Source organism: Scatophagus argus, chromosome 3 (genome assembly GCF_020382885.2).
Source record: "Scatophagus argus isolate fScaArg1 chromosome 3, fScaArg1.pri, whole genome shotgun sequence".
Taxonomy (NCBI): Eukaryota; Metazoa; Chordata; class Actinopteri; family Scatophagidae; genus Scatophagus; species Scatophagus argus.
In genome coordinates, this window is record NC_058495.1 from 854746 (window position 1) to 869637 (window position 14892).

Sequence of the window (14892 nt, forward strand, 5' to 3'; positions counted from 1 at the left end):
TAATCTGTAATGTTTTGATGGTTCCACTGTAGTCTCGTGAGAAAGTGAAAAAGACAGTAAATTATTACTATAATGTTGATAAGGGTAAGGGTAATTATGGAGCCTTGTTGTCCACCTCCACTCAGAGGAGAGAAAAGAAGAGGTGAACTCTATGGATTATGCAAAGGAACAGAGACGCATTGCTGCTGAATTTATGTGGTGATTCCAGCAGTAAAATTCCCCAGGAGGGGATGTCCCAACCCGGCACAAGCTAAACAGAATACATTTCACTTTTTTTTGTTCTATGTTTGTTTGCTTTTACAGTAATACAAATGCATAATCACACGTGGAATTAATTGATGTCCATGACTGAATCATAGCTGAACAGATTCAAAATCCTGTAATGGTAAAAGGGGATGCTTTGTCTAATGTGGATCTATTTTAAGGTCATTAACAGCCCCCTCCAGCTCTATTATTACCTATTATTATGGGACATGTGTGTATTGACGACTATGCGTTCTCACGTCGGCACTAGGATCCAGAAGAATGACCTCTCTCTCTCTCTCTCTCCATTCTCTCTCTCTCTCTCTCTCTCTCTGTCTTTCTCTCTCTCCTCAAGACAGTTTGAAAGTCTCTGCCAGACTTGGGCTCTCACGCTACTTCCTGGACGGACGGAGGAATGGAAAGCTTCCAGCGCCTCTTCACCACCACCAACATCGACTCTCCACTCTCCCAGCACGCGACGAGCGCTGCCTCCACCGCCGCAGCCGCAAGAGCGACGACGCGCTGTGTGAGCCATCGCTGCTAGTCTGTCGGCACCTGCTTTGACTGTATATGCACGCTCTTGCACAATCATCAGTATCGCAGTGTTGTGCTCATTTCGGCTAATATTGGAGGGATTTTGAGACGGAAAGACTCTTTATTGGACCTGTAAAATCCATCCGCCTTCCACCTCCACCGTGTCCAGTCTCCGTGTGCTATACGTCGCCGGCGCTGCTTTTTACGCAGCGAAGGCGTCGCTGATTAGCCCGAAAACGGGACAAAGTCAACAGTTGTTGCAGCTTATTGTTTGCATGTCGACGTGCATATTACTGCCATGTGGAAGCTACTGCAGTCGTGTTGTTTCTGCTGGTGGATTTTCCTTGTCATTTTGCCAGCCTTCGTGCTCCTCCAGGCAGAGTGTCATCCTGGTAAGTTTCGTACCCCTTCTAGTCAAACATGGGCTTTTTGATGCTCATGTCCATGAAGGAATGTGGTATCATGATGCCTTTGTCAGGATGCGTCTCACACAAAATAGAATAATAGAATGCATCCCCCTCACGGAAATTTTGCAGGTCATAGTCTGGCAATATTTTGTGCCTGCGGGTTTGACGCGCTCCCCGGCACCGGCACGTCGACTGGGAACGGTCGGAGATGCGAGAGGCAGTTAGAGAGAGGATTTGTATGCCACTGAGTGACCTCTTAGCCGCCCCCTCCCCCCTCCCCTCTCCCAGCACAGCGTTATCACAGACGCTTATTTCCCCCTACTTTCTTCCCTCTAGTGGAATGCATAACTATCTCTTTGGCTCTCCATTTCCATATTTTTATTTATTTTTTTTTTCACTTTTAACCCTTTAAATAGAAACTAAACGGGTATAAGGCTCAGTGAGCTGGGATGCCATTAAAGCAGCAGGAGGAAGGGAACGCTGGTTGTTGGGTCAGATTGGTGGATAAAACGAGGAAGATGTGATGCCTTGTTAGCCGGCGGCACGCACGCCAAAGCTGTTATCTCACTGCCTGAAGCGAGACAGCAGGGCTGTGAAGCCTCTTCATACACTCAGACACACAACTCAAAAATTGCTGTTGAGGCTCAGGTCTTTGCAGAGGGGCGCGCAGAACTCATGTCTGTTTTTGGGGTTGTCAAGTAAGGGATCCACATGACAAATAATAAGATCTGACCCGAGATATGGATAATGCTGTGTAATCCTCACTGCTTGGGGGAAAACACTGTCCTAAATGCTTACTTACTCTAATTGGGCTATTCTCCTGCTGTTAAAGTGAACTAAAACCTCTTTTTCAGTTATTGCTATATTCCAGACTCTTGGTCCGTAGAGTGTGTGAGGTCCAGGATCCAAGACCTGAAAAGGAACAACACCCTCTCAATTGCCGTCACTCTCAGTTTGTGAAGAGGAGAAATCTCTTGCATTAAATTGGAAAATGAACTCAACAAATCCAATCTGACCTTGACCAGACGGTCCATACACATTACATTCCCCCAACTCTAGAAGATCCCAGAAATGCCTCTTAGAGAGATTTATGTGTCAAATTCACGATCGTCTCATGTTAACCATTACCTCCTGAAATTATATTATATTATATGTATATATTATAATATTTTATAAATGGATGAAATGGACAAATTGATTAATATCCCAGTATATCTGGTGAAAAAGCTCTGTATCTGTATTTTGGGACTTAGGCATAACTAATGGCATTTAAGTGAAAGATATGGCCATAATGTAGAGTGATCGAAAGGTTGTTCACTATTAGTTTCACTCTGCCAGAGAATATGGAGAAGCTCTGAAGTGTGATTTGGTTGGTAAGATGACTAAAGGACAGCTTTAAAGTTGGAAGGCTTTACATTATAAGAACAGAAAGTTCCTAGACACTGTCCTATTTTCACACTATATTACAACACTGTGCTCTCAAATTGGTGTGAACGAAACAGACTTCAATTTCTTTACAGAAATGAGAGAAATCAAAGGGGGCCGGTGTTAAAATTCAGCAAGTCTTGTAGTCGTCTATGGCTGTGAGTCCTTACGACAGAGCCAGTTAGCGACAGTATTAGCCTACTTTTCACCTTGCCTAGAATAGCTCCTATATTTCTAATGAGTCCTAAGATATATTATGAAGCACACAATCACAGAATGAGAAGTCAGAGAGCATGACACTGCCCTGCTGCCCACACCACTATTATTTTATTGTTTGGATTGATAGACTGGCTTTCAATTTTTTGGGGCTCTTGTTAGACATTCAGGGTTTTTAGGGTGTGCCTTGTCATCCCCTGTATTTTTTATCTAACAAATGATCAGTCGTAACTGATTAAGAACAGGCTTACTAACAGGTGAAACCATTTGGTTTCACTGTGTGCATTAAAACTAAAAGGAATCAATCTAAAGATAGATGTGATTTTTGATCATCTTTGAAAAACTGTTGCTGTCAGATAAATGTCAATGGGTCAAATAAATAAAATAAAACACAATTAAATTAAATTAAACATGAGGAAATTAGTGTGTGAGTGCTTCTTGCGCAGTAAAATGACATGTTTTAAAATCAGCTGAATACCACTTTGTCTTTTGAAAAATCTAAAACCTTTCTTTTTTTTTTTTTTTTACTTTGAAGTATTTGTTTCATTTGAGTGTAAGGAAATGGACAAATGATGGATAGATATTCAGACATCAATTTATGATCCTGTAGCAACATGACAAATTTAAGAAATTTCCCTCCAAAAGGCAAATCCAGTGGTCAGGATGCCGAACACCGATAATCTCTCTCCAGCAGTCTCTTTGTCCATCTCTCTGTCTACTTGACATCCTCTTTCACTCCTCTCTCTCCCCTTGGCTGGACCACATGCTGTCATGATACTGGCTTCAAGCAAGCCCAAGGTGGTCGGGTGATGTTAACGACTGGCAGATGATGTAGAAACAGAGATGAGCATGCTTCTCTCCTGCTGGGTATCAACATCCACGGACTCTCAGCGCTTCTGTTCTTACCTCCAGTCGGCTCTTCTTTTCTATTTATAAGGTTCTAAGCTGGGAGGCTGGCTTGGAAAAGCACAGGGAAAGGCAAGATCCAGCCATCCATCCTTTTTCTATATCGCTTATCCGTCAGGGTTGCGGGGGGGCTGGAGCCTATCCCAGCTGACTACGGGCGACCGACTGGTCGCCAGTCAATTGCAGGGCTGACACGCAAAGACAGACAACCACTCACGCACACACTCAATGCAAACTCCACATAGAAGGGCCCAGACCGGGATTCGAACCTGGAACCCTCTATGAGGCAGCAGTGCTGGAAAAGCAAGATCGTTTTTTCATAAAAAAAATATACGTCACCTGTGGGCAACATGCAAATGTAGATTGCTTCAGTGGCTGATGTTGTACAGTCGGCTTTAAAAAGAACATCTAAAAAATTCATCTTTAGTATTTCTGGTTTACTTTAATGTCAAGTGAAGATGACAGAGGAAGAGGTTCTGTAAAGAATGTTAAAAGGTTCTCAGTTGTACAGTGCTGAAAGGTAAAAATATACCCATACATCCAAATACACACATTTTCACATATATGTTGACTCCTTGCACTCGAGCTTTCACATTATCATATCAATTTGTATCTTATTGAGTCCTAAAAGTCTTTCTCTCTCAAGAAAATCAAAAAACAAAGAAAAAAAAAATCTGCTACTGGGGGATGCAGTTATTTCAACCTGTTTCTCATATAAATCAACTTGCAAATGAGTGTCAGTACTGTGACAGAAAAAAGGAGATCACTACATTAGAATTATCATGTATAATATAAATTGAAGACAAGGTTTAGATTCACAAAGACGATCACATAACATTACATTCTAGAATTATTACTATAAATGGATACAGTATTCCACAAAACATGTTAAAATGGAGATTACAAAAATGGAAATGCATCATGTGTTTATTCATTAGTGTATATTGTATCATATAAAGAACAAGACGATGAAAAAGAGAGTGGTTATGGTCAGATTTATTGTCATCTCCTATGATATTGGAGTTCTTGCTCAGCGGTGTGTCTGTAAAACCATATCTCTTACTTGCCTTATCTATGTTGTTTCCTGTCTTTGTTGTCAAAGTATGAATGTAGTCTCTGAATTGTAAGAATTTTTCCTGGTTTGTTAATTTGACCAAATCAAATGAAATGTGATTCTTACTTCCTTTTCACATCTGAGAAAGACGCCAGTGATTTATCTCGCTACATGTATTTGCAATTTTGTATTTGCCTTCTGATTCAAAAAGCGTACCACCCATCTTTGTAGTCCTACGAGTTCCCCAGCTGGAAGGCTGTGATGCCTGTAATTACGGCCTCAACTTCTAGTGCAATACAGGGTGAGTGCTTTATCCTGTGAGGTTTCAAAGAGCAGAGAGCATTGTTCACTCAAACCACCTAATAATGTCATATCTTACTGCAAGGCAACACCCGCAATGATTCAGCCAAGTGCCTATGGAAATACAGGAAGTTTGTGCTGCATTGCCTTGTCTGCACGGGTGGCCTCACTGCTGCCAACGTGCCCCGAGTCGTCCACATAATGGCCGGTTTTCATCCTTGCAAACATCTGTTTTTTTGGTATTGAAAGCACTGAACATCGCCGCGGGGCATCCGCTAGCTGACAGAGGGCATCACTTTCCCTTTTCCGTCTGCAATGTGCGGTGTCAGTGTTGAGGCATCACGCCCCTGTCACCAGGCTGCACTTCAGCCCTGGGTTAACCAAGCACACGAGAGAGAGGGGGAAAGAAAGACAGAACAGGAAGAAGAAAGAAGAAACAGGGAAAGAAAGGGATGTTTGGCCTTCAATCTGTCGCTTTCTGCTGCGAAAAATGAATGGGCCCTGTCGCTCCCGGCTGGGAGGAAAAACAGAACAGTCATAGTAATCTAACAACAAGTGCCTGCTAGCACATCCTTTCACCCCAACAAACACATACATCCATCCTTCCATCTATCTCTGTCTTTTTCCCCACCCTATTTTTTTTAACTTCACCATCCTTTTCTTTCTCGGGAGTATGTATGCACATACGCGGGCACCTTGTCGGCTTCCTTTAAACCGAGAATTGAGAACAATTAAGACAAGTCAGTTTGTTAACCATGGAGAGCAGGCCTCCGTGTCATGAACCTTTTCCTCTGAGCCTTTGTGTTGCAGTGATACGGGGGGAAGGTTGACATTTAGGGAAGGGATTGGATATGCTTCGTGGCCCTCAGTTGCCAACATTATCATCATCCTCATCTCAGTGCTCACCAAGCTATTATCTGGCCTCTGCTGTGGCCACTAAAATGCTTACAGCCTACAGCTCACAGGTCATTTTATCAGTCAGCGCAGGACCTGTCAACACTACCATGGCTTTCCTTAATAGATTGATTAAAAGATACCAAGTCATATTTGTGTGTGCGAGAGGTGTGGGGGGGAGGTGGCATCAGGCAGTTATCCATGTAGAATGCTCCTTTGGTATCTGTCGCCTTGTTATTAGGAGGTAGTTGCTTTAGAGAAAGAGACAGAGAGGGAGAAAGAGAGAGAACAATCAGGAGCCAGATAAAAAAAAAAAAAAAAACATTCCTTCAATTGCTATTGATTTCAGCAGGAAATGATGCTGTTTTGTTGCACAAAGGGAGAAACTAAAGATAAATAGCCCTGATAATGATAACAATAGTAATGATGACATTAAGCGCAGAGGCGCTAATGATGTCTCTAGAAAACGAGTGGAGTCGAGCATAGAGGATCGTCTTGTTTTTCGATCAGGATTTCTGCTCAGCTGAGCATGCCTGTTAGGTTTTTAATCTGTTTCTCATCAGTTTCTTTTTCCTTTGCATCTCATAAGCTCAAGGCCCGACAGTGCAGCTCGAAAATGAGGAATACTTGATAGACAGACCAGTCTTCCCTGCTTCTCTTGCTGGGCTCCATTCCTCTCAGACTTAATGGGCTACTGAAAATAAGGACCACTTTTCAACTATTTTTTTTTCTTATGCTTCTCCTTATCCGTTGTTCCACATTCATTTAATCAAGTCCACTGCCACATAATTTGGAGAGGAGGAGGATGTGTGCCCCTTTCCACACGGAAAGGAAATATATGAACATATATCCAAATATAAATAAATATATCTACATATATATATATATATATATATATATATATATATATATATATATATAGTTGAAAGACAGGTCTGGGCCAATTCCAAATATGTGCATATATGTTGGAAAATATATGTGACATAGATAAAAACATATATGTTCATATATTTTCATATATTTCTTCTGGAATTGGCATCCCAAATTTTAGCTCAGTTATTCCTGTCAGAGCTGCTTTCTGAAAGCATCACTGACTAGGCAACAGCTACAGAGTAAATGGTAAGTTGAATATACTTCTAGCAAAAAAACCTGTACACTTCTTATTTTTTTCTCTATTCCCTCTTTGTAAACCAATAAATTCTGCAAGATATCCTTGCAAGCTGCGGATGTGTGCAGGCAGAATCACAGAGAGGGGAAAAGCAACGAGAAAGACGTAATGACAGCACAGGATGCTGATGAGAATGGAGAGGTGTATGTAGCCAAGCCCTTTTTTCCATTTTGCTAAGCGCCATGCCAGGGTAGCCAACGTGTCACTGTGCAGGGCTGCTAAGTGTTAAAAGGAGCTTAGACTGACAGGCTGTCGGCTGGCATGGAGGCTGACGATCCTAACTGATGGTGACACTAAAACAAACGCAGGGACGAGAGGGGAGGAGGAGATGAGATGGAAAACAAATGGACATGACGAAAGCCAAAGAGAGACTTCTCACACTGGCTGCCCTGTAGATTGAAACTTGTGAGACTGCCAGTTGTTTTGGAAGCTGTAAGATTCAATTTGACAGCTATTCTTGAGAGGCAGGTGGCTGATGGCTGGCAGGTGTTTTTTTTTTTTTTGTCACAGGCACCTCCTCCTCCTTTTGCCACCACCTTGGCACATGTCAGGACTTTGAGACACTTTGCGTCCTTTTGTCAGGCTCGATAGGTGGGCATTCATTCTGGAACTGTGACAGCTCTCCGATACACTGGTGAAAGGTGTAGATGGGTGTTCCTGCCATTTCCAGAATGCTTTCTCATTTTAAATGGTGAAATGCACTTCACTTGGCTTCCATCAGTCATCCTTGCTGACAGTGGAATGGAAGCAGCTGCTTTCTCCCTGAGAAAGGTGAAAGAAATGTCATCATCTTAATATAATGTTTGGTGTGTCAATGAGAAACGTGTTACTGAACAGTGCAGTGAGCTGTTTATTTGGTTCCTTTACATGTTTTACATATTTTGGCTATTTATCTCACTTCTTTCTTATTTTTTCTGCTAATTTGATTTTCCTATAATCTCCTGTTCTTGTTCTGTTATTCCTCTTTGTTTCTTTTCATTCACTTTTTTGCGCATTTATTCTTTCTATTTTTTTCTTACTCTTTCTTTTACTCTTTTCATTTTCCTCTCTGCTTTTGTGTTTTGCTGTTTTTTTTCCTCTTTTTTGTCTTTCATTCAATCAGAATCAGAATCAGAATTCTTTATTTGTCACATGTGGATGTGCATCCACAGTGAAATGAAAAAACAACACTCCTTTTAACAACTGTGCAAAAATACAATTAACATGTACAAATATACACAAATAATAAGATAAAAGATAAAAGTTAAAAAAAAAAATAGAATAGAATAGAATAGAATAAAAAATAAAAAATAAAGATATCCTTATTTCGTTTCTTCTTTCTTCTTCAGCATCCTTTCTTTCTTACCATCTTTCTTATTCAGGCACCAGTACTTGATCCTTGTTGCGGCCCCCGGGGTTTCTTCTCTGTGGTCACATTAACATGTTTCTGTGACCGTGGATTATTATTCTGACCGCAGCCTAAAGTAGTGGCCATGAAGTTAAATCCCGTTTCTCAACAGAATGGAAAACACACATACACACACACACACAGTAACTTATTTTACAGTTGTGAAGTGCTCACAAAGTAGTATTTACTGTAAAGGTCGTTAATGAATTAAGAGATGAAAATTAGTAATCAGGAGGAATCTCAAAGTCGGCATCAACATGCAAAGTGTTGAAGACATATAAGGACACCTTTTAAAATCTCCTCCTTGGTTATTAATGAGAAAATAAATACGATATTATAGTGTTGTGAAGATAAATGGCCACCATTAGCTAAGACACAGGAAAAAATGTTTATAGCCTGTATCTTATTTTGTGTTTTGTATTTTGTAGTCCATTAAAAAAGCATCAAAAGCAATCAGAGGTCCATGTAAGTTAGAAATAAATAGGCCAGAAAATTGCTTGAATGACATCAACCAGGTCTCAGTTTGGGCTTAGAGACTACAAATTTTTAGCATAAAGCTAGCATCAAAACTGGAGATGTAAGTCAGAAAGATGTAGGTATTTATTACTTCAGTTCAGAATAAATCCTTCTGACTTTGTTATCCCCAGGATTTACCACCAAAAGGTTGTCATTTTTTGGTTTAAATTGAAATTTCTTGAGATTGGTTGGTTTACGATAAAATTTAGCTCTGACGTACAAATTCTTCACAGGATGAATTACCCACATGGAACATACTGGACCTTTGACATAACAACACTACAACACTAATCACATTATTTTTTGTAATGCATATTATAGTGTCAGCTGGTTAGCAAATTTAAGATGAATGTTTCATATGTGTAACTGAGTCACTTAACTACTGTTCAGTGAAAGTTACATAGGTTTATAATGAGTGCAATGCTGTATTGCTGTTGACTCATAGCTATGAGCTGCTTTTATTTACTTATATTTATTGCCAACTTTAACTTTTCTCTTTATTCAAGTGAAAATGTTTAAATAAGACCTGTGAGTATTGTGTAAAATGTCCCCACAATGAAACCCATATATTTTCACAATTATGGTTTTAGTTAAGGGTATGTAGAAAGTTAGATCTTTGTTTAGAAGTTGATATAATCAGAAGGTGTTTTTGTTTAAATAGCTAAGCTGTGGCCCTCTGTGTGTTTACTCTGGGTTATCACTAAGCATTAATTCATAAGGCTTATTTTACCACTCAGTCAGACCAGTGTTGGGAATATTCATCCATCAAGCTCTCCTGTCTCCTGGTCCTTAAATTACTTTTTTTCTCTCTTCCAACCTTACAAAAGCAGCTCCAAAATAAAACTCATTGCCTGCTTTCCAATCTCATGGCTGCCCATGATTTGTCCCTTGATCAAATATTTAGAAAGGCAGCACAAACCTTTTTTCAGCTCTTTCATTTCTTGTGTTGTGTACAGCTCCATGAACCTCCATTGAGTCATTCAACCATAATCAGTTTAAAGTCAATGCTGGAGCTTTCATTCAATAACATGGATTTATGTTGATCAGTATTAAATTTATTTTTGTTGACTGAAGGTTGGGTGGAAATGGGGCAAAAGCACAATTTTATTTGTCTTACATGAAATAAAAATGCAAGTGTCTATATCATTTCTGTTGCATCCATTTTGTTTTTCATGTAACCATTAAGATTTTATTCACCGATTAAGATTTAGGAAGTTAATTTAACATAAAACACAATATAAACATGTTTGCTTTTTTCTTTCACAAATATGCGTTTCTTATCATTTGAATGAAGAGCTTTCAAACAGTATTATATGATATAGTACAGACAGAAATATTAAACTCAGAGTCAAGTAGAGGTAAAACAAGCATAAATTAGATTAGATTAAATTAGATTCGACTTTGTTGTAATTACACATGTACAGGGCAGTTTAGATTCCAACCAGAAGTGCAAAAAGCAGCAAGTGCTGATATAATAAATAAATTAACAGTATGTACATTGTATATTATATCAATAATTTAGAAGCAATTTACAGATTGGGTGCTATGAACATACTATACACATGGATATGTGCACTATGGGTATAATTTACAAGAGGAAATGTACAGATGATAGTTATGCTACATAACAATACAGGTGAAATGGACATTAAATAGTGCCTAAATATAGACAGTAGCTGCCTAGGGTTACTAAACTAGTGTAGTAATTCAGTTCAATTCAGTTTTATTTATATAGCACCTTTTACAATTAAAATTGTCTCCCAAGTGCTTTACAGAGACCCAGAGCCTGAACCTCCAAGCAAGCAGTCAGTGGCAAGGAAAAAGTCCCTTTTAACAGGAAGAAACCTTGAGCAGGACCAGGCTCACAAGGGAGAACCATCCTGCTGATAGTCGGCTGGGTGAAGGGGGGGAAGAAGAGGTAGACAGGACAGAGAGGATGAAAGAGAGAGAGAGAGAGAAACATTCACGCAATAAACATCATACATTGCAAAGGACAAACATGACAGGCTGTTCTAATTGGAATGCTGAAAAACTATGTACTGTATGTATATGTTCTGTAGCTGTTATGTTGCTCAAGTTAGATATAATAGCACTACATAGTAGAACAACATGGGCACATGTTGACATTAGATTAGATCTGGATGGGGAGAGGCACAAAATTACGAGGAAAACTGGACACACAGTTAGTGACATAAAATAATGGTTCATATGTCAACCTGGTCATTTGAGTTAGAAGTCAAAAATGCTTGGTGCAATTTGTACACAGAGTAAACTGATGGTGCATTTGACCAGCGGGCTATACTATGAAGCAAGATTAATGGGTTAGTGAGGTCACTAGGGCAGCTCTATTTTAACCTGGTTAGAAACATCTTGGTAACTTATGCTGCACACCTAACCTGGTCCGGAGGAAGTTATGTTCAGAATTTCTGATTAAAATGGCTAAGCAGTACTGCCATTTCTTTTCCTCATGATATTCATTATGAGTGGTTCATATTCTCAGCTGAAGGATTATGTTGTATATGCAAACTTTCTGAATCCTGTTAGTAAAATCACAGAATGAAGTCTTCTAATTATAGCAGAGTATTGCAAACTGTATTCATCACATTGTGGTTGCCTGCATTCAGCTGGTGATGCAGAATATCTTTTTCCCCACATTGCTTGTGGTAATATTAACACTTTTTACACAGCATCTCATCCTTACACTAAAAGAAAGACGAAGGCACAGTAACTACAGACCGCTGTGGATAGGCGGATTGTTCTGAATTGTAGTCAGCGTCCGTTTAACATGGGTAGCATTGCAGCTAATTGATTAAAAAAATTGATTAGTTTGAGACTAATCAATCAAGCACTGAGAGGTAAAATATTAACTTATTAATTTGCGCAATCAACAATTTTCTGCCAGCTCTGCTTATTTACAGCAACAGTGCAGCTTTTAGCTATATTTTTTTTCATGCTTCATAGTTCTCCATTATAACAACTTTTCCCCCTGGACTGTAGTAGGCAGCACAGTCCATTTTGTGCAGAAGAAGAGTCAGCCAGCACACCAAATCCTTTTTAAGGAAACATGCATAGAACCTGAGCAGAAAGTCTGAGTTAATAAATAAAGATGATAATCACCATCATCCATCCATCCATTTTCTATACCGCTTGTCCGTCAGGGACGCGGGGGAGCTGGAGCCTATCCCAGCTGACTACGGGCGAGAGGCGGGGTTCACCCTGGACACACACTCTCACACTCACACCTAGGGGCAATGTAGAGTAGCCAGTTAACCTAATGTGCATGTTTTTGGTATTGTGGGAGGAAGCCGGAGTACCCGGAGAAAACCCACGCAGGCACAGGGAGAACATGCAAACTCCACATAGAAGGGCCCAGACCGGGATTCGAACCTGGGACCCTCTTGCTATGAGGTGACAGTGACAGCTAACCACTGCACCACCGTGTCGCCCAATCACCATCATGATGTTCATTATTTCTGACTGGTCTGTCTCGTAGTATAGCCCTCTGTGCTGTTCACCAGTTGTAAGTTTCTAACAGGATAAAAATGTCGAGTGAGTGTGCTATCATCATGTTGTGACCACATGATCTTTCCACACCCTGGACAATCATGATGTAGCATTGTACACAGCATGATTGGAGAGAATTTTTCGCTGTTCTCTGACATTTTACATATAAGCGTTTGCTGTGATCCGCGCTAGGCATTACATTTTTCAGGTTTCCTATCTGTCCGTCTAATATCACATGTTTGGTACACAGGACATAAACTCTGGTCTCTTGGGTGAAATTCATATCTATAATTTGAATGTATAGATTGACCTTGATTTTTTTGTTTATAGGTCACTGACCTCACAAAACAGTTTTTTGGTCATACCACCACGCTTCATATGCAAATTAAGATAAAACGTGTAACTAAAGAACAGAAATGGAGATTGTGACCATATTTCACATTTGGTCAGATACTGAATTTGTGACGCTAATCTTGGGTGTCTATCTTGAAACTGCTGACTGTGTAGATCTTATGCGATGCTGGGTTGATGTGTGCGAAACATCCATATTTTAGAACTTGTAGCTTCTGGGCTTTTTGCAGTAACATTATTTAGTGCATGTGAACCTAAGCAAATTACTGAAATCTGTAATTATTATGGAAGTAAAATCAAAGCTTTGAAGTTGTCAGAGGCATATAACTGTAAGGCAGTAATTAGCTCTGAAACTATGCAGAATACATCCACCTTTCATCCAACTCTGTTTAAGATACACATTCATCCAAACCCAGTAACAAGTGAATATTCACACTTCCCCTTCTGTACAGTGAAGAGTTGATGAAGTGTGTAACATTCAGTGCTGAGGAGAAGCATGGTATTCTTGAGGATGGAGTGGGCCTGAGCTGGTTTCAAGACTGGATATCCACTCCAATGCTCCAGTGTAGGCAGTAGAAATAAAGGCAGTGAATAAAGAAGAGAGAAAGAGAGAAAGTCACTACATGCCAAGAAGTGTTGTGTCACAGACTGAGCAGAGAACAGTGCAGAGACCTCCTCATTAAATTCTTGCAGTGGCATTGGTTTTTCCACTTTAATGCTTGGGAGATGCTGGCTTCCTCCCTAGAGAGAGATAGGGACTTGGGGGGCATAGTGAGGGTAGCCCAATTTGTCTTTGTTCCAAGGGGTGGTGGTTTAAACATCACTGCTCTCTCTTGTTTCTCAATCTCTAGTGACCTCTCCCTATCTCTGTGTTACGCCTATGTTGTAATTTAAAAGCTCTTTGCTCTTAGGTACTCTGTTCTCTTCAAGATGTCTTGTTTTACTTCATTTTTCTCCAAGCCAATTCTCTCACTGACCCCCATCCCCCATCTGAGATGGGTGGTGGATTTTGATACATTCCAACTCGTCGAGCATGTCATATTCAAATTAAGTAAATCAGCTTATTTTTCCAGGACTCAAAATGAACCATGGGTCTTGTTTGTCCCATTGGGTAATGTGTTCAGTTCATTAGCTACTCTTGTGTTGGACAAATCCACAGCCAGTAAAGTTAAGGTCCAAAGTTACTCTTATATGTTTGGCGGTTATTGTGATGTAAATGCAAAATGCAATGCGGTGCAGTTATCAAGACTCTGAAAAACAGGAATCTAATGGTGGGACTAAATAAAGAGTGAAAGGACTGTCAAAGTCATTAGAATACATTATCTTGGTTTTTCTGTTCAAAATCATGACATGAATATATGTCTTTAACAAATTTCATTTCAGTTGAGCCAGATAGACCAACAAAGCAGCACACCTATCTTCACTCCCATCACTAATAAAAACTGGCTGTTTGACACTGAACTAATGCAACAATCCCCTTGACACAAGGAAATGGTTGAGCGTCTTGCAAGGAGAAGCAAGAGCTGAAATTGTTTCAAGGGAGAAAAGCTCCACCTGCAGAGCAAGTATGACAGGCGAGGTGAAGTCAGGCATGAAATTTGTCAGTTACATGGACATGCCATGGTTATGCTACTGAACAGGTCAGTTCAGTTCTAATACCAACTTTGACTTATCCTATAACACAGTCAGCCTCCAGTTATCAAGGACATCTCATTCCCTGTCATCACTTCCACCTGTCCTTCTCTAAGATACATATGGACAAAAGCAGTAGACCATGACATGTAATGCAGCAATTTGTGGATGAAAAAAATCAATCATTTTCAGGTTATAATAATCAACCGAAAATGTTGCTTTGGGCATTTTTATCATAAAATGTTGTAATAAATAATTAACTGGTTTGTGCAAGACACTTAAGCTGTCAATCTGATTGTGCTTGATTCTTGTGGCTAAATCATCTCATGCAATAGTCCAGTCAAGTCTGAATAGT

The 14892-nt window shown here is 39.9% G+C and overlaps 1 protein-coding gene across 1 annotated transcript in view; it reads left to right on the forward strand.

Moving 5' to 3' along the window:
* The first annotated feature begins 594 nt into the window (after positions 1-594).
* LOC124054264 (receptor-type tyrosine-protein phosphatase gamma-like) overlaps positions 595-14892 on the forward strand; it is a 404131-nt gene continuing 389833 nt past the window's right edge. Inside the window, exon 1 of the mRNA XM_046380034.1 lies at positions 595-1169. Coding sequence (XP_046235990.1) covers positions 1076-1169 — 94 coding nt within the window. The 5' untranslated portion in view covers positions 595-1075. The remainder of the gene's footprint in view (positions 1170-14892) is intronic.